This window comes from Talpa europaea (assembly GCF_964194135.1).
Source record: "Talpa europaea genome assembly, chromosome: 11".
Taxonomy (NCBI): domain Eukaryota; kingdom Metazoa; phylum Chordata; class Mammalia; order Eulipotyphla; family Talpidae; genus Talpa; species Talpa europaea.
In genome coordinates this window covers 1,105,724-1,132,210 of record NC_140078.1, presented here as the reverse complement: position 1 = coordinate 1,132,210, position 26,487 = coordinate 1,105,724, and the positions used below count along the sequence as shown (strand labels likewise).

At 66.6% G+C, this 26,487-nt stretch overlaps 1 protein-coding gene across 1 annotated transcript in view; it reads left to right on the top strand.

Moving 5' to 3' along the window:
• PHACTR3 (phosphatase and actin regulator 3) overlaps positions 1-25,147 on the top strand; it is a gene marked incomplete at both ends in the record, with an annotated part of 82,770 nt that extends 57,623 nt beyond the window's left edge. The window contains 8 exons of the mRNA XM_084246599.1: positions 3,228-3,437; positions 6,805-6,979; positions 7,494-7,732; positions 11,837-11,990; positions 19,161-19,216; positions 22,165-22,226; positions 23,032-23,172; positions 24,908-25,147. Of these exons, the coding sequence (XP_084102725.1) occupies positions 3,228-3,437; positions 6,805-6,979; positions 7,494-7,732; positions 11,837-11,990; positions 19,161-19,216; positions 22,165-22,226; positions 23,032-23,172; positions 24,908-25,147 (1,277 nt within the window). The remainder of the gene's footprint in view (positions 1-3,227; positions 3,438-6,804; positions 6,980-7,493; positions 7,733-11,836; positions 11,991-19,160; positions 19,217-22,164; positions 22,227-23,031; positions 23,173-24,907) is intronic.
• Positions 25,148-26,487: the final 1,340 nt, after the last annotated feature.

The following is a 26,487-nucleotide window of genomic DNA, read 5'->3' as shown; positions in this document are numbered from 1 at the left end:
CTCCCCGCATTTCCTGCCCCCACAGAGATCCTGGGACCTGCAAAGCCAATGCCCAGGGTGGAGAACACTTGCTGACCCTGGTCTGCAGAGAGGCTGCGGGGCAGGGAGGCAGGGGAGGGGCTCGGAGGCCTCCAGGAGGCCAGGCTGAGACGCGGCAGAGGCCTGGCGGCTGACCGTCGGGGACAAGCGGTGCTTCTGAGGCACGTCTTGGAAGCGTAGTGCTCAGGGCTTGCCCGGGAATTGGCTACCGGGTGGAGGTGCCAGCTGGAGGGCCGGGAAGGGGTAGCAGTTGTGACCCATCCGGCTGGACAGCTTGGGCTGACGGCTGTGAACGAGCCGCTGAGGGCGGGATCATGCAACGCCACGTCTCCTAGGAGCTTCTGGACCTTTTGTTGTTCAGGGACACTGGGGTGTGTGGGGGAGAAGGGGAGTCTCACAGGAGACCTGGGATGGGTTTGCGTGTTTTGTTTTGCCTGTGTGGCCTCCAGATGGCGCCAGAGTGACCAATAACACCTGCGCCTGGAGCTGAGCGTAGGTCAAGGGTCAGCAGACGGGATAGCCGCTGAGGAGCAGGCCCGGGAAGGAGAGGCGGCTGGAGGGCCGGGACCTGGGTCTGCCCAGGTGGAAGCTGTGAAGGCCAAGCAGCCGGGTCAGCCCAGCCGGAGGGAGCCAGGGCAGAACCAGAGCCACCTGGTGCCTGGACCTCAGAGGCCGAGCTGGACGCTGGGAGCGCCGGGTGGGGGCCGGTGTGAGCTTGCAGAACTCCCCGCGGGCTCTGCTCCGTCCTCTGGGGACCCAGCGCGTTTCCAAAGTGATGTTTTGGGAGAGACAGCTGGCACGGGAATGGCCACCTGGCCTCGAGGACTCTGGTCTCGCACCCCACCCCCTTCCTGTCGTGCTCAGCCCACTTCTAGAGGTGCAGCCTGGCTCTCCGCCCCTGCCTCGGACGTGAGATGACCCAGCACCCCTGGCTTCTACCCGGCAGATGTCAGCAACTCTGCTGACCCCAAGCGGTCACAGGTCCAGTGTTTCCAAATGTCCTGAAAAGGACATTTCTGCTTTCACCTGTGACCGTGCAGGGAAACCACACAACTACTTCTACTTAGAAAACAAAATGTTTATTTAATGTTCTTATTAGTGCAAATCTCATTAAGTAAAATGAGAAGATTTACTCTGGAAAGTTACAGGTTACAGATCGTGGGGCCTAATTGTCTTGGAGTCTAGGAATCTGAAAACGATGAACCAGCGCCACTCTGGAGGACGTGTTACAAACTGTAGCCCAGAAATGGCGCTGTTCTGTAGTGTCCTTGCTGGGCAGCGGGGAAGGGACGCTCGGGCGTGTCGGCTCAGCTCAGACTAATTCCTGATGCAGAGCTGAGTCCTTCTGCAGTGGGGGGGGGGGGTTCATACCTTAGACTTTGCTCTTCAGGGGCCCGGGGCGCCCGTCCTTCTGAGGCAGAGACTGCGTGTCCATGAGCGTCTCAGGACAAAGGGCCTGGCTTGAGAGGCCGCAGAGTGATACGGACGGTAGAAGAACAGAAGTGGTAGCGCCCAGCGGCGGGCACCACTCCTGAAGGCTGCTCGGAAGTTCTCAAAGGACAAAGTCCACCTACTTTGGTGGCCTGGGGTTTTCAGCACCAAGGACAGTGGTGTTTCCAGCAGCATAGACAGCACCACCTGGGGGCGCACGGAGACACCTGCTCCGGAGGACGAATCCCGCCCAGGCAGTGGCCCCGGCCCATGCTGTGGACTGCCCCGGGGAGTGTGCGCCCTGTCCTTCTCGGGGGGTTGTGAGGGCAAAACCAGAGGACCTGCAGCAAGGCTGTGCCCGGGGGTGATCTGGGGCGCTGCTGTGACAAGGCAGGGAGGGCTGGGGCCCCGGGGTGGGGACGGGGGTGGGACACTGTTTAGGAGACGGCCCTAGTTGTATCGGGGGAGGAGAGGAAGGGAGTGTGGGGCTGTAGGGCTGTGTGTGAGTCAGGAATCAGGAGAGGTGGAGGGGCGTGAAGCCGGGAGCAGGAGAAAGACAGGAGGCCCGTGAAGCGCCTGCAGGATGGAGGTTGGGGCTGAGGCCAGGGAGGGTGGCGGTGCCGGGAAGGCTCTGACAGGTGCTTTGTGCCACCAGCGTGTCCTGTGTCACTTGGCAGCTCCGGGAGCCAGCAGAGAGCCGTCGTCTGGGGGCGGGACTGCCCTGGATTGTGATGGGAAGGGAACGAGGCGAGGACTCGGGGGCATGGCTGAGATGGCGCTTGCAGTGCCGGTGGTGAGACTTGAGCTGCTCAGAGGAGCGAGGACTGAGGGCTGACGGCTCGGGAGAAGCAGAGGGTGGGCAGTGCGGAGGGGCCTGAGGAGGGGCAGTTCTGAAGGGGACCTGAGCCGCAGCGGGAGGAGAGGGGACCGGACTCTGGGCAGCCCGGCCCTTCCTCAAAGCCAGCCTCCGTGCTCCTCCCACCGCCGTCCTCAGCTGGCCTCGGGGGCCGGGGTCGCTGAGAACTGAACTCAGAGAACCGATAGCTGCTGAAGCTGAGAGCCTGCAGCGTGGCAGCCACAATTTCAGTGTCGCTTTTTGTTTAGCGCTCGGCACCAGCGCGTGAGGGACTTGCTAGGACTTGACGACCATGGTCTGAGCTGGGTGGGTCCACGCATAAGGTTTTCTTGTCCTTTCTTGTAAACAAACAGCGTGAACTTCTGTCAATAAACATGGCACAGTCCCCCAAATGTATTCTCCTGTGATTTTGACATTTTCTCTAGTTTGCTTTATGAAAATACTGTGTACGATGCGTGCATAGCACAGAATAGCACACAATACGTGGGTTGTCTTATCCGTCAGCAGAGTTCTGGTCAGCAGCAGGCAGCGGTGCAGTTTTTGGGGGGAGTTGTACCTAGATTTTCAACTGCACGGGCGGGGAGGGGTGGTGCCCCAAACTCTCATTGTTCAGGTTCAGCTCTGGCCCGATGTCGTGCGTGGAGGAACAGACGTTTAGTGACCTAACCCAGGTCAGGTGTGGGGGCTGGCGTGAGCCAGGTGCTGGGTAGGCCCCGGGGTTGTGCCGCCCCCCGGTGAGGCTGCAGCTCCGGCCCCTCCCATGGGAAGTCAAGGCTGACTGTGTGGTGACCCCTGTGTCTCTGGGTCAGCAATCCCACCCCGGTGAAGCGCCCGTCCCCTCCCTCATGCACGCCCAGGCCGAGGAACCACGCGTGTGAACTCTGTTTTGCCTTTAAACCAGCCAAGATGCCGCCAGCACCCGGCGGGGAAGCAGCAGACGCCGGCGGCCCCTCACCTGTCACGGACGAGCCCTCTGCAGCCTCGGCTGGGCCCGACGCCCTGCACAGTCCTCCCAGAGTCCCAGAGAGGTCTGCGGGCCAGCTGCCCAGCCCCCCGCTGCTGCCCACCCCGCCGCCCAAGGCAGGCTCCAAGACCTCGAAAAATGTCACAGGTGGGTCCCGCCGCCCCTCCCCCGCCACGCTGGGCTCCCTCCGGGGCCTGGGCTCTGCCCTCGCTTCTGGCTTCTGCGGTGGGGCGCTGGGCAGAGGGGGTCTGCGCTGGGTCTGGGGGGCAGAGCTGGAGGCAGGAGAATGGTTCTTAGGGATGAGCTCGGGCTGGGGCGCAGACCACTCAGGTGCCCTCAGGCAAGTGGGCGCTGGGTTTGCAGGAGGGAGAGATTCCCCAGGACCCGGCGTGGGCCGCAGCCAGCCTCCAGGGCGCTCGCGCCGTCCAGGGGTCTCTCGGTTTCTTTTCTTCGTTGAGTCTGTGTCTCCTTTGTTCTCTGTGCCCCCCACTCCCTCCTCTCCCCTCACCCCCCGCATCTCCCGCGCCTCTGCCTTGCCTTCTGGCATTTCCATGTCACGTCGCCTTCCTAGCGCGCCGCATGGCGTCCTCTCAAAACCCAGTCCACACAGCCAGACTCGAGCTTGCTAGGAAGGAGCTTGCAGGGCTGCCTGGGGGAGGCTCGCCATGAACTCGCGCCACAGCCCGGGGAGCCGCTTGCGAGGTGCGCGGTGGACACCGGCCGCGCTGTGGGCGTGGGGCGGTGTGGAAGGACAGCGAGGGCTGAGGGCAGCCGTGGAGGACGGGTCTGCTGGCACCTTGCGTTGGCTTCTGGCACCACCAGAGGAGAAATGTGTGTCACTCTCAGGCCGGGGGCCGGCGCTCCTGGTGTGAGGGGTTGTGCTTCCTCCACCCCACACGGCCCCGTGGGGGCTGGTCCTGCCCGCCACACCCAGTCTCGTGCCTGGTGCACAGCGGGCGCCCTTTGAGGGGGGGTGACGTGGTGGGAGGAGGCTCGCCTGCTCTCTACATCTTTCTGCGTCTCTGATTAAGTAGCCGACCGTGGGGCACCGTGGCCGTGCCAACCAGAGCAAAGTTTCGAGGCAACTCATGGTGCTTTGAATCTGGTTCGGGTCTCCGAGAGAACCCCTTGCTCGCCACTGGCATTTAGAGCCATCGGGGAGTGCGGGACCAGGCCCCGTCCTCGAGCTCGTCCCGGCTGACCCGAGACTGGGCGCTCAGGGACCCGCCCGGAGGGCCCTGGGGAAATCCCCCTCAGGGGCGTGACATGGTCTCCCCGAGACTTCGCCACTTCGCCCTCGCACCCCCAGTCCTGGGCTGCTTTCTGTGACTTTCGACCTTGCAGGGCCGGGTTCCCTTCCGGCGCCGGGCGGGCGGGGAGGGCACATGTGCTCCTGCGAACACCGGGCGGCGGCAGGGGGCACCCGCCTGCCTGGACACGGGCACCGCCGAGACCCACTGGGCGCTTCCTGTGTGAGACGGGCCCCGGTGGGGGGCCCTCCCCCCGCCCCTGCAGAAGCCAGAGCCACCTGCACTCAAATCTCGCCCACACACTAATGTGGCCGGGCCTGCGCCCCGCCGGAACCTCGGTGTGATGTGTCCACGCCTGAGAGAAGGGTCAAGTGTTCACCGCCAGTGCGCGGGAGACCCGGGGAGGCTTGTCTCCAGGCCACCTTTCTGGCTCTTCTTAAAGACTTCGTACCTGGCAGCGCCTTCGAGGGGCTGGAGGATGGAGGTTGTACCTCCATGGAGGTGGTGCCTGCCCTTCCGCGCGACGGTGGGCGGCCCCTCGGTTTCTCTGGCTCGCCGCGTGGCGCTCCCTTGGCCTCTGCCGTGGCCGCTTCGCCGGCCCCCGCCCCGTCCCCCACCTCCCGGGGAAGGGCCTCGAGCTGGCTGGGGACTGAATGTCCCTCCTCTGAGAACGGGGGTGTGAGAGCCCCCCTCGAGGCAAGCCAGCCAGACACCTGGCAGACGCCAAGTCAGGCACCTGTGCTGTGGACCTGGGGGGCGGGGTGTGGGCCCCGGGGGCTGTGGGGCCGGGGGGGGGGGGGCTGCGTGAGCGCAGCAGGCGCCCCCCGGTGTCCCGTCTGTGTAGCAGTGCTGCTCAGGCCTGCCCGTCGCTGGGCGAGGACCCAGGGACAGCCGACCACCCCGAGGGGCCGCCCAGGGGCTGGCGCAGGCGGAGGACACAGAAGCCAGCACGATCTTGGGGGCCACGCTCGGGGCTCCCCACCAAGCCTGGTGCCGCATCGTCCCTGTCTCGGTTTAAATGTCCCTCTGCTGAGAGGCCCCTGCCCCCCGGCCCCCCGCGCTTGCTGCACATCTGTCTGCCTCTGGGGTCATTTTGTTTGCTTTTTGTCACCTTTTCTGTCGCCGGCTGTGTCCAGTACACGCGGGTCCACGCGTGAAGGGAGCCCAGCCGCGCGTCCTCGGCGAAGCGTAGCCGCCCCTTGAACGGCTCTTGTCGCTGCCCACAGCCCAGCGTTGTCTGCTGGAAGCTCTGGCCTGGGCTTTAGGGAGCAGGGGAGGCTGCGCTGTCTCTTTCCTGGACTGTGGAGGACGCTGGCTCATCGCCTGGGGCCGGCCGGGGCCCGTCTCTCCCGCTGCATGTTGGGAGCAGAGCCTGAGGACCGAGCGGCCGGAAGACCGAGCTCCCGAGACCTCGGGGACTTTGGGCTCTTGCGGGGACCCTGGGGCTGGAGCCGGTCCCCGCAGGGACAGGCCTCTGGGCGGGGCTTGAGCCAGATGGACAGAGGTGGTGGAGCAGGAGGGCAGCCTCGCTGCCTCAGTGGTTCGGGCAATTGCTCTGGTGTGTGGACGTGCAAACTGGTGTTTATTACACGTGTCCAGGCCCGGCCTGGGGCTCAACAGAAGCCCCCAACAAGGGTGGGGATTTGTAGGAAGGTCTCCCTGAGGAGGTGACACTGGGGCAGAGGACAGGACAAGCATTTCAGAGAGAGGGAGCAGCCTGTGCAAAGGCTCAGAGTGAGAAGAGTGCGGTGCCTTCAAGGGCGGAAAAGATCTCGCCCGCTGGGAGGACGGGAGCGTGGTCGGGGACATGGGGCCAGAGGCCGAGTGGGGTGGCCTGCGGGGCCCAGGGCGTGGTGATGGGGCCCAGGTCACGTGGGCTGGGCGTGTCAGGTCCTGGAGAGTAGCTGAGGCAGATGATACAGGGAGGCAGATGGGGGGTCTCCTGGGCAGCCTTCCGGCCTGTGATTGCTGCAGAACCCCCAGCTTTCGGGCTCCCCACAAGGAAGAGAGCTGTGGGCAGTCACGCGTGCGCTGGAGAAACAGGAAGGCGTGTTTGCTTCTCCTGAGACTTCCAGGGGCCTGTTGGCCCTGGAGTGTGGGGCACCCAGTCCCCACAGGGCGTCCTGCAGACAGAGGACAGGACAGCGGTGCCCCCTCAGCTTTGGTGGGGTTCAGGGAGTGTCCTGGGCAGAGCACGGGCCCGGCATCCACTGCATCCCGGCTCCTGCCTGCCGTCACGTGCTCCCGGTTCCTCCCACGCCCAGGCCAGCCTGTGCTCTTCCAAGGCTCCGGCGGGAAGAACAGCGACCCTCTGCTCCGAGGCCAGCTTTCCACGCCCACCGGGTCCCCGCACCTCACCACTGTCCACCGGCCGCTGCCGCCCAGCCGCGTCATTGAGGAGCTGCACCGGGCGCTGGCCACCAAGCACCGCCAGGACAGGTGAGGCCCCCTGCAGGCGCCCGCGTGCCTGGTTTCCACAAGGGGCGACCTCACGGGGTGCAGCCTGTACTGTGGGGGTGTCGCCGTCCCGCGGCCTGAAGTCTTTGCATTTCTGTTAGCAAAGCCCGCGCCAGCCCTGGGCCTTTGTCCTCTGGGTCTCGTGTGCGGCGGAGAGGGGGCTGGAGGGCGGGCAAGGAGGGCTGGCGCGCGCGCGGAGCAATGTTGGCCGTAAAGTGCCCTTCTCTGTCGTCGGGGGTCCCGGGGCCGAGTGTCTCCTCCTGCCCGTTGCGGGCGAGTTTTATCGCGCGTGTGTCCGCTGTTCCAGCCAGCGCCTCCCGAAGGCCCCCGGCCGTGGACGTGTGTCCCTGCTGCTGCTCGTCCTGCGTGCTGGGCCCGGGCTGAGCAGCTGCTCGGGCCGGGGCCCGACGTCAATGTTTGTCCCCAGCCTGCGTCGAGCCTGCTGGGCTTCCAGGCGAAGGGGCTGACGTGCCGCCTGAACTGTCTTTCTGATCAGTTTTCAAGGCAGGGAAAGTAAAGGGTCCCCGAAGAAGCGGGTGGACGTCCGTCTGTCCCGGACGCCCAGCATGGAGCAGGCCAAGGAGCGGGAGGAGGCCTGGAGCCCCGACGGGGCCTCGGAGAACAAGCGGAAAGAGTCTGAGGAGAACAAGGAGAACGTGGCTGTGAACTCCGAGCTCAAGGACGACCTGCTTCTCTACCAGGACGAGGAGGCGCTCAACGACTCCGTCATCTCTGGTGAGGAGAGCAGGGCTGGGCGAGCCGAGCTGGTGGCTGCGGCTCCAGGGCGGGCTCGAGGCCACAGGCTCTCGCTTCCTTCTGCTCCTTGCGCTGATGTCGTGGGGCTCAGCAGGGTCTCGGCTCACACGCTCAGTGCTGCAGAGAGCGCGGCTGGGAGGGCGGATGCCCCAGTGGGCATCTCCAAAGTAGGGTCAGTGACAGTGGCCAGCTCAGGACCGCACCACGGCGCGCTGTCCCTCAGAGCCACCCAGGCTCTGTCCCAGCCTGGAGCACGGGGGCCCCAGAGCACCCCACGACCAAGGGAGAAGGCTCCGCCAGGGGCAGGAGGCACGGGGCGAGCCCGGGGGCAGGTGTGGACGCCTCTGAGGGCTGCGAGGGCGGCCCCTGCTGCGTGGGGGGACGGGTGTGGGGAGGGGAGACTCTACAACAACCCCCTCTGGGCCTCCTGTGGCCACGGTTTGGGCCTCATGGTCAGGGTCTTGCCTGCGCTCGGAGACCACCTGCGGGGCCCATGGGGATGGGGGGAGCACACCTGCCTCCAGGGCCCATCCAGGGTGACCGCGGCCCCCGAGCCCCCGCTTTTAGCGCTTTGGTTGCTGTCCACCATCCCCCCAAGTCCTAAAACAGACATCACGCTCAGAGGGAAAGGAACGGAGCCCGGGTCGTGCAGGCCGCTCTGTGCACGGTCGTCGGTCCCGGGGGCTCTCGGGGCCAGGTGTCCGCAGCCGGGAAGCCGCGCCGTCGGGACGCGCCACCCCCACCCCGCAGCTGGGCTGCTCGGACCTAGTGACCCGCCCTCCACGTCCCCTCCTGGCCGGGGACGCGTTTCTCCTACGGCCGAGTCACGCCCCGTGCCCGGAAGGGCCGCAGCTCGGGCTTCGGGCCCGTTGTTCAAAGGGAGGTGCTCCTCGAGGCCGCGCTGGGCTCCTGTGCGTGTCCACGCCGGCCCCTCGCAGCGGCGTCTTGCTAGTGTCTGCTCCCAGCCCCGGCTGGTCTCCCTCTGGACGCGCCTCCCACGGAGCAGAACTTTCCGTGAAGCCCGTCGGGTCCATTCCTTCTTGTCTGGATCCCTCTCTGCTTCTGGAGAAACAGCGCCGCGAGGAGCGTGTGGGGTTTGTTGCTGTTTCCTGGGCTTCGTCCGAGGCCTGGAGCCGGGACGACCGGCCTGCGTGGACCGTCTACTCATCAACGTTTTGAGGGGCGTCCACGCCGCCTCCTGCGGGGCCGAGGGCCCCTCTGTGGTCCCGCCAGCAGCTGCGGGGTCTTTCTTCCAGATGTGGCCGTCCCGTGGGGGTCCCGCGTGGCGGCGACGCAGGAGGCCCAGCCGCGCCTGGTGTGAAGCGGCTCTGAAGCCAGCTAACCCACAGAGCTCGCCCACGGGCGCGGCCCAGGCGGACGGGCGGCTCCGGGGCCCCGGCCTGTGGGGAGCTCCGAGGCCTTGTGTTACTTCAACCCCATTTCACATGGGCGGAGGGTGGAAGGCGCGGCCAGTGAGTCCTCCTGTGAAGAGCCACCGCTGAGGTGAGCACGCACCTGTCCTCACAGGTGCGCTCACAGGACGCCCGTCCCTCGGCTGAAGTGGGGCTCCGGCCACACGACCGGGTACCAGTAACATGCACCCCCTTGTCTACTTGCCCAAGGCTGTGACCCTGTTGGGGCCCAGCTGGCCCCGAACAGCAGAGCGGCAGCAGCACAGCCCACTCCCCCCAACCCCCCGCCCCGCTCCCCCGGCCCTGCTCCCCCACGCCCGCCCCGCTTGGTAGGCCCCGGCTGTTTCCAAACACTCCAGGGACAACAGTCCCTCCTCCTGCTTCTTCCTCCCACTCCTGCCACACACTCAGTTATTAATTCAGAAAATATTAGTCACCCTGTGTGTCAGGCCCAGGGGAGGGAGCTGGCAGGGGAAGTCCTGGCCTGGGGGTGCGTCCCAGCGAGGTGGCGCCTCCCCCAGGACACTGCTGGGGCCCCGTGCACTCTGGGGGCCTGGACACGGCAGGGCCTGCTGACGCCCAGCCTTGACCAGACGCCATGTGGCCGGCGTCCTCGGAGGGGGTGGTGCCCGGGTGAGCCACGCAGGCCTGGGGGCCTCCCCACCGCGTGGAGCTAGGGCCCCCCAGCAGAGCGGCGACCTCAGAGGATGAGCTGAGATGGCAGTTCAGGGGCCCCCAGAAATCCCTGCGGAGATTCAGGCAGCCAGGCTAGGGTACACCGCGTGGGCATATTCCTCAAGACTTGGGGAGACTCTCCCCGAGAGGGGGGGCTGGCTTGACGCTGGGTGCTGGAGGAGGTGTGGGGGCTGGTCCAGACGGGGTGGGGGACCTGACGAGCTCCAGGAGGGCTGAGTCTCGGGCGAGGAGCCTGTCGTGGCGAGAGGGCCCCAGTTGGGGCCCAGAAGAGGCCTGTGGTTCTGGGAAATCTGCTCGGGGCCTTCCTTAAAGGCCGAGATGATCTTAGCGAACGAGCAGACGGGGAGTGTAGCGAGAAGCAGAAGGTATAAAAGAACCAAAGGCAAATTGCAGAATTAGGAAGTATAGTACGGGGGTGGGGCTGCCCAGCACGTCCAGGCGGCCGAGTCCTGCCTCCCGAGCTGCCTCCAGGACACAGGCCAGGCGGGGCGCCCTGCCACCCCCTCCAGTACACCCCCCTCCTCCACGCCAGTGCCCCGCCTCCTGCCCGGCAAGTGGGCGCCCCAACCCCGCCTCCAGGACGGCCCGCGGCCAGGAAGGGCTGCCCTGGCACCGCGCTCGTGGCCGCGACTGGTCTCTGTGGCCTGAGGATGTGTCCAGCGTGCCGCGGGCTGGATGGAGGAAAACCTCTCCCGGGAGCGCTCCAGCCTGGGCTCCAGCCCGGGCTCTGCTCCTGGGCATGCCGTGCGCGGGCCTGCTCCTCCCGAGGCCGGGGCGCCGGGTCACGGGGCAGCAGGACGGCGGCTTGCTCTCTGCTCCCCCCCAGGCCCCCGGGCACCCGCGAGCAGAGCCCCGTGGACGTGACCACGCAGGTTTTCTTTTTTATGTTGGCTCGGCGAGCTCCCGTGTAGGACTTGAGTCCATTTCAATTCACTGGACGTGGTTCCGGTCAAGAGCGGGGTCTGCCTCGGCGGCTCCTGCCGGGCCCTGCTGCTGCTGCTGGGGGACGGCGTCCGTGAGCGGCCGGGGGCGTTGCCCGGAGTCTTTCCTCTCCTGCGCCCTCACGCATTGCCCCTGCCAGCTGCTGCTTCCTGTAAGGCAAAGCTGGGCTCATGGCAAAAGCTGGGAGCAGGTACAGAAAACCAAAATGAAGGTCTAAGGCGATCCGTGGCTGCCTTTCTGAGAGAGAAGCACATGTGAGCGACATCAGACATCCGCACGCGCCAGGCTTCTCTGCACGGCTCCCTTGTCTGTAGTTTGCTGGGTGTTCTGGGCGCTGCCCGGGCTCTGGGGCACAGGCACACCCTCACCCGCCCGCCCTCTGGCGGGCCAGGTCCCGGGCCCCAGGTCGTGCGCGGTGTCCGGTGCGCGCGTGAGCCTGGCTGGGTGGCTCCGATGTGCCTTGTGCTGCGCCCAGTTGTGTGGGAGGCAGACTCCTGGAAGTGGGGTTTCTGGATCAAAAGACAGGACGGGGCGAGTCTGGGGTGCTTGTGGGGGCTACTTGTCCCCCTCTGTCTCTCTGCTCAGCCTCCCGGCCTCTGGGTCTGGGCCTGCTCGGGCACGTGATTAAGTCCCGCAAAGTCCTCCCTGCGTGTCTGGAAACTTCTGTCTTGACTTCTTGGCAGCCCCAGAGGCCTCGGACCCCAGGGGGCTGCCCCACAGACCCTGTAGTGAGGGGCATCTGCCCTGGGCGAAGCTACTATATGAGTCATGATCCAAGGTTGGACACTCCTGAAGGAAAAAGGGGGGCTGTTCACAACCATCCTGGGCAGCAGGTGGACTCTCCGGGGGGTGGGACGCGTGGCCCATGCTGGCCTGAGTGGGGGGGCGGTCACTCACCTGTTGTCCACCGTCCCTGTGGAGGCGCTTTGGGCTGACCCCGTCCCCCACCAGCCCCTCGTCCAGCAGCTGCGATGCCGCACCCCCCCACCCCGCTAACCGGGTTTCCTTGTTGCCCCCCTCGGGGACTGGCCAGGAACCCTGCCCCGGAGGTGCAAGAAGGAGCTGCTGGCAGTGAAGCTGCGGAACAGGCCGAGCAAGCAGGAGCTGGAGGACAGGAACATCTTCCCGCGGAGGACAGACGAGGAGCGGCAGGAGATCCGGCAGCAGATCGAAGTGAAGCTCTCCAAGTAAGTAGCGCGTGGGCACAGCAGAGCGGCCTGCGCACCCGCCCTGGCCGCCCGGCGCCTGGACACGCACGGCCAGGGCTCGCCGGCCTCCCGCCACCCATTCCTGGGCCAGCCGGCCCCGGTGGGGGGCCCTCATGTCACCCCCCGGCACTCTGTGACCGGCCCAGACACTCACAGGCCCCGCGGGAAAGCCCAGGCCCGGGGAGCCCACAGGGGCCGGAGGAGGACGCGCCTCCTGTTGCCAGCGCCTCAGACTTTGGGAAGAGCTGGGGTGACTGTGTGTGCGGACGGGTCAGGGAGGCCTGGGAGAGCAGGTGTGGGACCCTCAGGGCCTGGCAGCCCCTGCTTAGGAGGCAGCACAGCGCAGCCCTGGACCCCCATTCTCGCTGGGCCGGGGCTAATTTAAAGCCTCGGACTAGAGTCTCGCAGCCCCGGCGCCGCCACAGTGTGTGAAAACGGAGTCGCGGCCCAGAACTGGGGGTGGCTGCAGCCGCCCCCCCTCCCCTCTGGCCCCGCTGGCTTCCCCCCCCCCCCCCAGAAGCCCTTTAATTGGGTCCTTTGTCTTTGCTTGGCCTCCTGGAGGAGACGCTCTGCTCGCACTTGCTGAGTAACGCAGCCTCCGGTTGCCATGGCGACCCGCGTCTGCCAGCCCCAAAGTGCAGCTGGGGTTTGTTTCAATTTTTTTATTTCCAGACCCTTAATATTTTATCTTCCGGGTGCTCCGGGCTTCTCCTGGGGAGCCGAAGGCGGCGGCCCCCCGCTCTCGCCGCATCACACACGAGCCCCCGGGACCCACGCACTCCCCTTGGCGCTCCCCGGCCGGGGCAGCAGCCTGGGCACAGCTGAGGGGGCCGGCTCTGCCCAGCTCCTGCTGTTCAGGGTGCCCCGGGGAGGCCCCCCCGCAGCACCCACTCTTCAGCCGACCTGTCGCCTCCTTTCCCTGCGGTCGCCGAGTCCTCACGGAGCCCAGGAAGCCCCACTTCAGAGATGAGAAAGGGAGGCTTGGCGCAGGGGACATGCCCAGGGCCCCACCGCCAGAGGAGGCCTCCCGGGCAGGGGCTCGGGGTCCGTCAGACCCCAGCCCGGGCGCGTGGGGGCGGGGGTGGCCGGGCCCCTTCCCCTCTGGCCGCTGTGCGTGTGCGGAAACAGGTGTGGCTCCCGCCGGCTGCGTCGGGGCTCAGCCTGCGCCCTGGGCACAACGCGCTCCTGGCCTGTGCTGGGCTGTGGGCACCAGAGAGGATGCAGAAAGCCCTCAAGGTGGACAGTGAGGCGTTAGGAAATATCCAGAAAGGTCTGGGCAAACACGGGCTTTGAAGGCTGTAGCGGGGGGCACTTTGACCCCCACGGCCCTGGCAGTGCGTCCATGGCGGCTCCTCCCGGGGCCGGGGCGGGCGGGGAGGTGGCGTGGAAGGTCCCAGGTTCCTCCCCGTGAAAACACCTGCAGGAAGGTCCAGAGGCAGATGCTGTGCTGGAGGTGGCGGGTGCTCGGGCCAGGATGTCACCTGTGCGGGGACGTCCCACAGCAGCGAGCCCACCTGTCACCAGCACCTGCGGGGCTGCGCTGGCCCAGGCGGCCTGTGGCTGCCGACGGAGGGGTGTCCTGCCTCTCATGGCTGCTGTGCCACTTGCCTGGAGTCCTGGCGCTGGGCGGGCAGCCTGAGTGATGGGGAACCCGCCGCCAGCGCTCCCCGGGCGGTGTGGACGCTCGGAGAGACTGTCAGGAGCTGGTACTCAGCGCGTCACCACCGGCACGCCGTGAGGGGGAGCCTGTCCTTGGAGCGTTTGTACATTTTGTTCCGCTGCATTCAGAACAGGCTGCTGCCACTCAGGCCTCCGTAACACACACTCCGGGAAAAAACAAAGTGGTGTGTGCCACTGCCCCCGCGCCCCCCACCCCAGAGCCTTGAAATCCACGGAATGTTAGGGCTGATGCTTGATGCTGTGAGGGGTAACGATGGCGCTGACAGCTTCGCTGCAGGACGGCCCGGCCTGCTTTCTCTGGAGCCGCCCGCGAGCTGTCTGTGCTGGAGTTCTGAGAAATGCAGAAGCCGGGCTTTTGCTGGGGCCTGCGAGTCAGCTGCTCTGCGTTCCTCAGTTATCCGGGGCTCTGCCAAGGATGCACAGAGAGCGTGGGTTGGTTTGTGAGAAAATGCGAGCAATGAAACACAACTCCCCAGCCCCAGGAGGCCGGCGGGCAGTGGTCTCGAGGTCTCCCGGCTGGGAGCTCAGGACCGAGGGGGTCTAGGCGAGTCCCTGGATTTGTTCGCCTCTGTGCATTGGGTGTGCGACGCCTGCCTGCTGAGTTCAAAGGGACAGAATGCCTTGCCCCATCTCACCCGCCTCCCAGCACAGCCTGTGCGAGTGGTAGTAAGTGTGTAACAATAAGGTGGCGCATGGACACTTGTTAAGTTCCTATCCTCGTGCTGCAATTGATCCTCCATGGCCCAGGATGGCTGCAAGAGCACCAGACATAACACTTGAGTCCCAAAGGTGACCTGAGTCAGCCCTTGGAGAAAACGCTTGCCTGAAGCTTCCAGCGTGTCTGTCTGCTGCTCCGCGGTGGTCAGAGCCTCTTCCTGTGCTTAGCTAGACAGGAGAGCACCCCAAGTGTCCCAGCTTTCGGGGGCTGATGTTGATTGGTGAGACACGCACTGTCTCTGCTACTGTGGGTGTTCAAATTTTGTTGCATAGACAGTCCGAAGGCCGAAGGGAAGGAGTGGACGAGCAACACCTGCCTCTTACGCAGCAGGGATTTCTAAAGCTGGTGGGGAGGCGGGTGCGGTGCCCCTGTGGGCGCGCAGAGTGCACCTGACTATTGACAGTCACCCACCTTCCTGACCACCCAGCTCTGGGCTGCAGCAGGGCACCGGGAAGGTGAAGGAGACAGGAACACTGAGCAGGGCCCAGGGCGGCGTGGACAGATCCTGCTGCCCGCTCCTCAGGGCCCCTGGCTGCTCGGGAGTGGCCGCGTGGGCGCCGGGGCCCTGGGCCGAGCCCTTGGAGAACCATGAGCCCCATTCCCTTGTGCGCTGAGCACCTTTCACCCCAACTGCTCGAGTCTATCTTTGGTTCCTTTTTGAGGCAGGATCAAGGCCCTTCATTGAGGATCCTTTCTCGTGTGACGCAGACATAGCCGTGCTGCTGCGTGTTCCCGTGTGGGTTTCTCCCAGAAGGGGGGAGTTTGCAGCAGGCGGAAGCGCCGAGGGCAGAGCCTCCCGGCGTAGTAGCATTTGTCTTTGCTGACTCCAAAGCATTCTTCTCGGCTTTCATGGAAATAGCATTTTCTTTTTATATCCCTGTAAGTCATTCAATCAACGTGCATAAAGTGTAATTAAATTACCTCAATACAGAACAGCGCGCGGGGGCGGGCGCCGCCCAGGGAACAGGGTGCCGGCCTGCAGGTGCGGCGCCCGGACGGTCAGTGGCTCTGGCTTTGCAGGAGGACGGCAGCGCGCTCAGCTGCAGGGGGGGGGCAAGGGGAGACCGTCAAGAGTGCCCCTTGGTGGTGCCATCCTGGTCAGCGAGCAGGACGCTGTGGCCCCCAGGCGCCAGAGAACGGGGCCGGGGCAGATGGTGGAGGCTCGCACGGGCCATGGGGCCGGAGCCGGGACCCCGCTGGCGTGGCCCTGGGTGTGGGTGCTGCTGTCTTCTGCCTGCCTTTGCGCCTTCCTCCCGCTCTCTAACCCCTCCCCGGCCTCCCTTTGCACCCCCCCCAGTGGACCAGGCCACGTCCTAGTCCCGGAGCACGCGGCTCCGGGCTCCGCCTCTGAGGTCCTTCCCACCAGGATGTTCACGAAGAGCTGGTGGCGCTGGGCAGAGAATCAAGTGCACATTAAATTCGGGCCAAGGGGGTGGGGCACGAGACGGGTCAGAAAGTGTCGGTGAGAGCGGCTGCCGCTGGGAGATGCTGGCTGCTCGCTGCAGCAGTCTGGGTGGGCTTCCCGGAGGAGGAAACACTGACGGTGACCCCCGGGGAGCTCCGGGGCCCAGCCTTGTAGACAGAGGGGGCAGCATGAACAGTCAGGGGCAGAGGCAGGCAAGGTGGGAGGAGGCGGGGGGCGGGGGGGGGGCGAGGGGGGGCGGGGACCAGGTCAGGAGCCAGGCTGTGGGGCTCCCTGTCGGTGCATCGGTGGCCCACGAGCCTCCCTCAAGGATTCCCTGCCCAGGGCGGAGCAGGTGGCATTCGCGGGACGGTGGACCGGGCCTGGAGCGCTGGACCCCCGAGAGCCCCTGCCTGGAGCGGCGGGTGCCAGAGGGGTGGGGGGTCCAGCCCTGCCCGCCGGGGGCTCCCTGGCGATGTCACCGTCCGCACCTCTGGCTCCCCTGCCCCACTCGCACCCCAGGCCGGGGGTCCAGGGCCCTGCACACACGGGCACACGTGTGCACACACATACACACGCGCACACATGCACACAGGCTGTTTCCGTCTCGTCTGCCACACGCTGCGTCCGTCGACCTCGCTCGCGCGGCAGCCTCTCTCCCGCCTGCCTTTCTCCTTTGGGAACAGCTTCGACAGGCGGGGGGGGTCACCGCTCCCGGCCTCCGGGCTGCCTGGCTGAGAGGAGCCCCTCGGCCGGCGTGTCTGGGCGTCTCCCGCCTGGGCCGAGCTGCAGGCCTGTGCGTGGCGGCCAGACCCCGCCCCAGGTGAGGCCTGGACACGATCGCCTTAGTGCCCGGCCCTGCGCGGGTTGCTGGGTGAGGACACGCGGGGAGGGTGGAGCTGGCCCCCGGCCGGCTCAGCTCACTCTGGGGGCCACAGGTCGGGGGGAGCACAGCATCCCGCACCGTCGGGGCTCTGCCCCCAGCCCGCCCTCCAGTCCGTTTGGCCTCAGCCCTGCGTCCCTGCGGGCGCCCCCTGCCGGCAGCCAAGGCTTAGCTCTGCCTGTGCGAGGGAGGGTGTGTGGGGGCAGCCGTGTGGGCCGAGTGTGTCCAGTGGCTGCCGTGGGTGGGAGGGAGCACGCCCACGTGAGCTCGTGTCCGTGTCCTCGTGTCCAGGTGAGCGTGTCCGAGACACTCAGTGACCGGCTGGTCCGAGGAGGCTCGGAGGAGGGGCACGGAGGAGAGGCTGTGCCCTCAGATCTGTGTGGACAGGGTGTGGGCAAGACCTGGGGCTGGAGGCGGCCCAAGGAAGCCGGCCTCTCTCCTCCTGCCAACCCGCAGCAGGGACGTGGCCCTCGGCCCCTACAGGCGGCACCACCCACAGGGCCTCTCCTGCCACCAAGGATGTGCATGGACACCACCCCCTGGGGCCTGAGTGGGGCTGGCAGGGGGCGGGGCCTCCCCCGATGGGCAGGCACGTGGACCCGGCGCTGAGGCCTGGCTGCCGCTGCCCCAGCCCGCAGTGGAGGTCCCTCAGGTGTCCGCCAGCCCCATAATCTCCCCAGCCCTGCTCCCTGGTGCTGCAGCGCCCACCCCACTCGCCCCGCCCCAAGACCACTTGGACTTCCCCGAGAGCTGCCTGCCGGCACTGCCCACTGCATCCCTAATGGGAAGCCGCCTGGCCTCGCCTCCTGTCCAGCACGGGGACAGAGGTGGCATCTCCCCATGGCCGACCCCTCCTCCCCTCAGGTCTCAGCAGACCCAGTAGGTCATGGCAGCGACCTGGTGCCCATGGGCAGATGCTGTAGGAGGAGACTGTGCCACACACACAGTGGAATACTACTCAGCGGTTAAAAAGATGGCATTGTACCTTTTGGCACAAAATGGGTGCATCTGGAGGTGACGCTCAGCAAAATGAGTCAGTCGGAGGCCACATGGGTTTACCTGTGGGGCGGGAAGAGCTAAGAGGACGCCCAGCCAGCGGGAGTCAGCGGGACTCTGCCCAGGGCGGCTCCCAGAGGCCACCGAGAGGGGATGGGGCGCGGCTCCTGCCCTGGTGGAAGGAGCCTTGTGCGCGTGTGGAGGCGTGAGGTCCCCAGATGTAGAGCTACATGAACAACTAACAAATGAATAAAAGCTGAAAAGTTCACTGGAAGAGAATCTGTAAACATAGAGCAGAAGGAAATGCGCCAAATGCCCCGGCTGGCTCCGCAGGTGGTGCAGGAGCCGGTCAGCCTCGCTCTGGGGTCATCCCCAAGGCTTGTCTGCCTCCTCCCCGGCTGTGAGCCTCCCGGGTGCTGCCACCCCTTCCCGGGCTGGGCGCTGTCCCAGCACTTCCCACAGTCCTTGCCTGAGTGAGTGGCCGCGTGGCCTGTGGGCATTTTGACCAGGAACGTCACCTGGGGACATGCTGGGGACAGATCGGTGCCCCAGGGGTCCAGGCCTGGAGCTGCCAGGGGCGGGTTCAGGTCTCCCAGATGTGGGAGGGTGGGGGGCCAGCCAGGAGCCCCGGGGCAGCCTGGAGGGAGCGCGGAGGCCAGACCGGCTCTGTGCTGGGACGGGTATAAGTACCAGACGAGCCTTTCTGGGGGCAGCGCCTTCACCGGGCCAGTGTCAGGGCCCCGGGTCCCGGGCATTGAAGCGCTGGGCCCGGTTGTCCCGGCAGGAGCCGCGGGACTGGGAGGGGGAAGGTGCTGGCTGGGCGCCCAGGGGCATCATTTGCTGAGAACATAATTGGGGCTGGTTGCGCCCGCCCCTCTGACAAGCCTTTTATCCGTGTGTGTATTTGCATCCCGCGCATCCTGCTCTGTCTGGAGAAGCCCTTTGAAAGGAAGGAACCGCGGGGCTCCTGCTGGGTGCGGAGGCGGGGGCGCTGGCTCTGGGGAGATCCCTGTCTTGAGCGGCTCCCTCCGAGCCCCAGAGAGAGGCGGGGCTCCGCTCCACTCCCCTCTGCTGGCGCCCAGCAGGTGCCTGCCCTGCAGGCAGGAGGCTGTGGCCAGGCGCTGCCCATCCCGCTGGGCTGGGGGCAGGAGACGGATTCTGCCATCGGGGACCCTGCGTGCTGACATCCCCCCGGGGGCACAGCCTACCGAGGGGTGGACCCTGCGGCGGGGCTGAGCCATGGAGGCGGGCACAAGCCCCCGGGGACCAGGACGGACCCCCCAGCAGCTCCAGGACTGAGGCTGCTCTGCTCCAGCCTGCGGGCGTGACTCGGTGGTGCTGGGGAAGGATCCGCCCGAGGACCCCTCGCTGGGGTGGGGGGGGCGATCTCTGGGTTCCCAGCGTGACCCGGACCCGCGTGTGCAGCCCCGCGGCCATGGTGCAGAATGTGATCCTGGTGTTTTTCCGCAGACGGCTCAGCCAGAGACCTGCGGTGGAGGAGCTGGAGAGGAGGAATATCTTGAAACGTGAGTGCCCCGTCCCCCGTGTCCCCCACGCCCCCCGTCCTCCGTCTCCTGCGCGTGGGACTGTGGCGGGAATGCAGGTCCCCCTTGCTCCCTCTGCCCAAGCCTCCCTGCTCCCCGAGAGTCAGGGCAGCTGAGGAGTTCTGAGGGTGACCCCCCAAAGGAAAGTTGATGCCCCCAGAAATCGCCTCTTTTGACGTGAAAAAGCAGGCTCGCTGGCACCGCCCGCCGTGTGTGCCCGCCAGGGAAATTGATCCTTGAGCCCCGAGAACTAAGGGAAGTGGGTCCAGGGCCTGGGGCATCTGCGTGTCCGGCGCAGCGGGTGTCCCTGGGCCTCCAGCAGGTGTGGGGGGGCGGGTCACGGCACAGGCCCCAGGTAGCCGTCCCCATCCCAGCTGGGGGCCCCTGCCTGGGCCTGTGGCACCTCTGCGGCAGCTGCTCGAGGGCGGGGGACCCCCCAACACCTCCCTGTGCAGGGAGTTGGGGGTGTGGCTCTCTGTTGAACGAGGGCACCCCCAACACAGAGCACCCCTTGTGTCTCACTGATGATTCCGGGGCTGAAACCTCCATGAGTGTTTCCCGAGCTCTGTCTGGGCAGCTGGTTTTAGTTGTTGGCTTTTCACTCTCTGAAGTCACTGCCTTCCGCGGCCCAGGGCTTCGCAGTTCTCAGTCCCTGCTTTCTGGGCGAGCACAGTGGACAGGAGGGCGCCCCCTTCCTCAGGACGTGCCTGCAGGGTGCCTGGCCCAGCCGGGCTCGGGCTGCCGGGAGTGGGAGCCGTCGGGTCCACGCGCTCTTGTCCTTCACGGGCTGCCGAGAGGGTCCCCTCCTGTGAGGCGGCCGCCCGGCCGCGCCTGAGGCTGAGAACTCGGCTCACGTTTCAGCCGAGGCGAGCGCGCGCGGGGCCTGTGTCCGAGCAGGCGGGGTCCGGGGGGAATAAGGCCCGGTGGGGGGGACAAGCCCCAGGGGGTGCTTGAACCGGGGGCCGATCGTGTCCATTCCCGGGGACCCACGTGCTCAGCGTCCACCCCCTCAGTTGCCTCCTCTAGGTCGCCGCTGCCCGGAGGCCGTGGACGGCTCACGGGGTGGGGACCCCCTGCCCCCAGGGGCCCCCACTGCGGCTTTAGCGGCTCAGTCTCAGCAGGTGAAATTACAGGCTGAGGGTAGGACGGGGTCTGGGGAGCGGCGCTGGCGAGCGGTGGCCGGAGGAGACCGTGACCGCATGCGCTTCCCGGGGGGACGGGACGGCAGTGCCTGGGCCGGCCGCGTGGCCGCCGGGCCGTCAGGTGGGCCGTGGCGCGGAGGCTTCTCAAGCGCCAAGTGTGTGGCGGGTGGCGGCGCCTCTGTCCTGGGCGTCTGGGCGTCCTGGGGCACCTGCGGCCCAGCCCTCCGCGGGCCTGACCGGCAGGCGGCGCTCTCAACAGCACGGCGCCCTTTGGCGGGGAGCCCGTGGCTGGGGTGCGGGTGTGCAGGACGCTTGGGACGTCTCCCCTCCGCCCTCCCCATGCGGTCCTGAGGCTGCTCTGCTGTCCCTGCGGCGCCGTCGGGGAAGGAAGGCCCGGGGCGAGGTGGCAGCCCGGCCAGGGAGACGTGCGAGCGGCTGGCGCTGAGGGGCACCCCGCTGGCCCGGCCCCCGTGTCCATGTGCTCACGCTGCTTCAGCAGCAAGAAGACCCTTCTCCTCTCCAGACCCCTCGCGAGTGCCCAGCCCCTGGCGCTATTCCTGGAAGATGTGATCGGAGACCCCTTGTTTTGCACAAGGCACAGGGCTCTGGGCCTGGGGAGAAGGGACCCCCGCGGCCATGGCTGAGTCAGGCTTGGAGAGAACCCTGGGCTTAGGCAATCAGGAAGGACTTCTTGGAGGCGGTGTCCCAGGCCCCGGACCCCTTCAAAGATCGGCTTCCCGAACCTGCAGCGCCGGTCGCGAAGGATGCCGACATCGTCGACGGTTTAAAAAAGGAAAGGTCTGGGTTTGTTTCGGCTTTTCGCTCACGTGGAGGCTGTTCTTGGGACGGCCCGTGGCCCGTTTTTAGAAACGTGACCGAGCCTTTCATTCATCCCTTAAATTCCCCGGGGCCGGCCTTAGCTGCCGTCGTCGGTTTCTCTCACGGTATCGTCGGGTTTCTCGTCGGCGCCTGAAACGGCGGCTTCTCTCCTCAGAGGCCCGGTGCCAAGCGAATCTTCCTTCTTAAAACAAACGTGGAATCACAGCGGCTGCGTGTGACCCACACTCGGGCACTTGCAGTGACGCCCGCAATAGAGCAGAGAACGCGGCCTCATGCCGGCGAGCGGTTTCCCTGTCGGGGCCGGGGCGCGGGCGGGACCCCGTCAGGTCAGGGGCTTTATGAAGCCACAGAGCCTGCCAGAAACAGCGCAGCCATCTCCGCACCCCAGGGCTGCACCTGCCGGGCCTCCGGGCCTCCGCTGCTGTCCCCCGCCCCGGGCAGGTGGAGCGGCGGGGTGTCGGGGCGCCGCGGGCTGGGGTGAGGGCTCTGGTGCGCTTCCCTCCCGGACACACTGCGCGTCGGCCCCGGGAGCAGGTGATGCAGGGGTGGGAAGGGGGTGCCCCTTTGCGCGTGGGGTGGCCTGGGCGCGTGCAGTGACCACCTGTTACTAGGCGGACCCACATGCGCCCGGAGCCACTTGGCCCATCTGTCCCGGCGTGAGGTGTGCGCGAGCGTGAAGTGTGAGTGAGCGTGAAGTGTGAGCAAGCGTGAGGTGTGGGTGAAGATGAGGTGTGAGCGAGGCAGGTCGCCCGACCCGGGGAGCACGAGGGGCGCAGGGAGAGACCTGCTCCTCGTCCTCCTGCCGTGCTCCCGCCCCGACTGGAGCCAAGGGCTCCGAGACCCAGGCTGGGGCGGCCAAGCCCCCCGGGCCACGCGTGCGGCAACGGGCCCACCCGCGGTCAGGCAGGACGCCTCACCTGCTTGGTTTTCTGTTCTGATCGTTGACAGAGAGGAACGACCAGACCGAGCAGGAAGAACGACGAGAAATCAAGCAGAGGTTGACGCGGAAGGTACCGCCCCTTGTCACTTAGGCATGGCTTCCTGGGGGGGGGGGGGTTGGGGGGCTCCCACAGCCCTCGGGCGGCCGTGCGGACGGCGCTGCCATCGCCGCGACCCACAGGGCGTGCTGGGCCCTCACCGGGCTCAGGGAGAGTGCACGGCACTGCCAGGCCTCGGAAGGGCGCTGGCAAGAGGGCCTGGCCCTGCCCAGCCCTGGGCTGCCCGGAAGCCGGGGTGGACCAGGCAGTCTCCTCATTGACTTGGATCCCCCCAGGCTGCCTGGGAAGAGTCCCTGGATCTGGGGGCCCAGGGCCCCCTTCAGCTGCCCTCGCGGCTTCCAGCGCAGAGACTGTATCAGCCTCCAGGGTTTGCGCGTCGGGACGCGAGTCGTTAAACTTCCCTCTGGCCTGCTCAGGGGCGCGTCCATAAGCTGCCCTGCCTGCACCCCGGGGGCTGTGGTGGTGCCCCTTCTCCGCCGGCTCCTCCTGGTCATCCGCAAAGCCTGTCCCGCTTGGAGCTGTGGGGATGCGCCAGCCTCCCTGAGCCCGCCGGGGCACACGGCCTCCCCGGCAGCTGCTCCTTCGGTGAAGCCCACGTGGTGACGATGGAGAAGCCGCAGCCGCTGCTCTGCGCCCCTTCCTGGCGCCTGCGCTGGGCTGTGTGGGCCGGGGGTGTGAGCCCCGAAGCCGCGAGCGCGGGGGGCCGGGAGACGCCAGCCTCTGGCCCCTGCGAGCGTGTCTGGCCGTCTCGGGCCGCGGAGCCCACCTGCGCTGGCGGAGACGCGCCTTGTCCTCACCCCAAGCCCTTCTGTTTCAGCTCAACCAGAGACCCACCGTGGATGAGCTCAGAGACAGGAAGATCCTGATCCGATTCAGCGACTACGTGGAAGTGGCCAAGGCGCAGGACTACGACCGGCGGGCGGACAAGCCCTGGACCAGGCTGTCGGCGGCAGACAAGGTACTGGCGCGCCGGGGCGGACGGCAGCCGGGCAGAGCGGGGGCGCCTGCCGGGGGCTGGCCTGGTCGGGTGATCGGCTCAGCGTGAGGCTGAGGTTTGGCCAGTGGGCAGCTGCTTCGTGGCAGGACCTTGGCACTGTCTGGAGACGTTTGTGGTTGGGGCGACTGGGGTGTCGCTGGCATCTGTCGCGGAGACCAGGGACCTGCTGGGCCTCTCTGTGTGCGGGGCAGACGCCCTCAGCGGGGATCCTGCCCCGGGTGTGCGGATGCGGGAGCCGAGTGCCCCGGGGCTCAAGCCAGCAGCACAGAGACGCGATGTCGGGGCTCAGGCGCAGGAGCCACAGGGCTGCCGGGAGGAGAGGGTCAGACCTGGGGGGCTGGAGAGGCAGGGAGAGAGCGGGGGGTGGGCCCAGGCTTCCCTGTGCGGCTACTCTGCGTCCTACTGGACCAGCTGCAGGGCCACGCGGCCACCAGGCAGTCCCGGGGGAGGATCCGCGCACCTCTGAGTGCTCGGCTTGGAGAGCTCTGGTGGGGTCAGGTCTCGCCCACGGTCAGTCGGGTCTTGTCCACGGTCGGTCAGTTCTCGTTCTTGGTCATTTGGGTCAGGTCCTGTCCACAGTTGGCCTGGTCAGGTCTTGTCCATGGTCGGTTGGTTCTCGTTCTCAGTCGGGTCGGGTCTCGTCCACGATCTGTCAGGTCTCGTCCACAGTCAGTCGGGTCTTGTCCACGGTCGGTTCTTGTTCTCGGTCAGTTGGGTCGGGGCAGGTCCTGTCCACGGTCAGTCGGATCTTGTCCACAGTCGGTCAGTTCTTGTTCTTGGTCGTTCGGGTCAGGTCCTGTCCACGGTTGGCCTGGTCAGGTCTTGTCCATGGTTGGTTGGTTCTCGTTCTCGGTCAGTCGGGTCAGGTCTCGACCATGGTCGGTCGGGTCTCGTCCACAGTCTGTCCAGTCAGATCTCATCCACGTTCTGTCAGGTCTCGTCCACAGTCAGTCGGGTCTTGTCCACGGTTGGTCGGTTCTCGTTCTCAGTCAGTCGGGTCAGGTCAGGTCCTGTCCACGGTCGGTCCGGTCAGGTCTCGTCCACGGTCGGTCAGTTCTTGTTCTCGGTCAGTTGGGTCAGGTCAGGTCCTGTCCATGGTTGCTCCGGTCAGGTCTCGTCCACAGTCAGTCGGGTCTTGTCCATGGTCAGTTGGATCTCATCCATGGTTGGATGTTACTGCCCGGCAGGGTGTAACCCCAGGGGTCTCTCTGCGGAGTTCCATGCCATACGGTCCTGCCTCTGGTGACTTTCTGGGCTCTCAAATTCTCCAGAAAGAGGAGCTGGACATCCGGTCGCCCATAAGCGGGCTGGCGTTGCCGTGTCCTCACTCTTCGTGTGCCGAGTGTGAGGGAGAGGAGCGGCCCCGGGCAGGTGGTGTACCTGGGGGTGCAGGTGCGCGGCTGGACCAGCTCGACGGTGACCCGCATGTGCGTGCTCGGGGGTGATGATGGTGGCGGGGGGCGCGTCTCTGGGCAGACCTGTTCGAGTGGGGGGTGCCACTCCCCTGAAAGTCTCGACTGAACTCTGCAGGAGCCTGTGATGCCGTTTACTCTGCGCCGGGGAGGGGCTCTTAGTGCAGCCAAAACCCGGGAGTCAGCAGTTGTCGGGAACGGTGGTTCCCCGGAGGTTCCCCCCATGTCGCACCTGCGCGCTGTTGCTGATGTCGTGGAAAACAACGTGTTTATTAAAATTCCAGGCGGCCATCCGCAAGGAGCTCAATGAATACAAAAGTAACGAGATGGAGGTGCACGCGTCCAGCAAGCACTTGACAAGGTCAGAGTTCAGTCTGTTTCCCACCACCAACCGGGTCTTTAGGCCAGAAAAGCGCCAGCAGAGCTCCGTGTTCAGGCCGGCGCCGTCGCCTCCGCGGAGCACTGTGCTGGCGGCGCCTCCCGGGAGCCCTGGCGCGGCCCCCCTGGGCTGTGTGTGCGGCTGATGCTGATTTACGGAAACCCGCCTCCGTGCCCCGGGCCGTGCATTTAGCTTCTGTGATGCTCAGAGCTTGCCGCGTTTCTAGACCTTCCTGAGTCCACGTCTAGGATCGCGCTGCAGTCTGTCCCTCTCGACCTCACATTCTCTCTCACTTAAACCTGAAACCTGGGTTAAGTGGACTGGAGGTCACTTAAACCTCCGCATCTCACAAGCCAATGCTCCCCCCAAAGCTCCCCCATAGCTCAGCACATTTGTTTCCTCAGCAGCTGTTTGGGTCCCCACTGTGCCCGCGTGCCCACTGCATGCCTGTGCCCCCAGGAACGCGGGGTGAATGAGGCGCAGGAGGCCCGTCCTCGCGAGCTGCCTCTGGGGGATGCCGCAGCCCTTCTGTCCCCAGAGACAGCCTGTCCCGGCGCCAGGGTCTCAGCTGCCCCGGAGCCCACGCGGGCTTGCTGGCGCGGAGTGGGGCCACATGTCTCTGCTCAGGGGCCCTGGCAGGGCCCACGAGGAGTGGCCGCTTGACACCCTCACGCACCCGGCCTCACGGGAGGGACGGTGGTGGCGGCCCAAAGCGGCCGTCCTTCCTCACGGCTCGCTAGGCCCCGAGGTGCTCAAGCTCAGGAAGCAGGGGACGCCCTGTCGGTGCCGGCGCCCGGCCTAGCACGGAGGGCCGTTTGCACCGCGGCCTCCACAGCTGTCACGTAAAAGGCCGGCTCCGCGGGCCCAGAGGGCCGTGAGCAGAGAGCAGCTCCCTGCGCAGCTTCGGGGGCGCATCAGCGGGGAGAGGGAGCTTGGAAGGTCCCCCCCCCCCCCCCGACGGCAAAGTGCGGGCAGGACGGGGTCATGCGCTGTAGGGGTGTCCCGTCACTCGGGAAGGGAGCGAGCTCGGGTCCAACGTCCAAAATGCCTCGTGAGGCCAGCGCTGTCCGCAACGGCCGGGAGCCCCCCACTCCGCGCGGGGCGCCCGACTCCACCCCGCGGCTCGCCCAGGGCCCTCCCTGCGCCGCCTCCGAGCCCGGCAGCCTCCTGAGGAGACTCAATTCCAAGAGTGATCCCGAAACGTGGCCCTCGGGGCAGCGATAGGTTCTCGCCCCCCAGTGGGCCAGGTCGCGTCAGCTTCCACAGCTCGGAACGCTTTGGCTCTAACGTGTAACCCAGCGCAGTCCCCTCGCCGGGGCCTCCCGTCGTCCCCTCACTGACTCCCAGACCCCCCCCGGGCCTCGCGGGGGCCGGGCGGCCTGGCTCCTCGCCCGGGTCCCGGGTCGGTCCGGGGCTCCCGCCTCCGCACCGGGCTCCGGGCGGGCTTGGGTGGTCGGCAGGTTGGGGTCGAGAGGGGCCCCACGG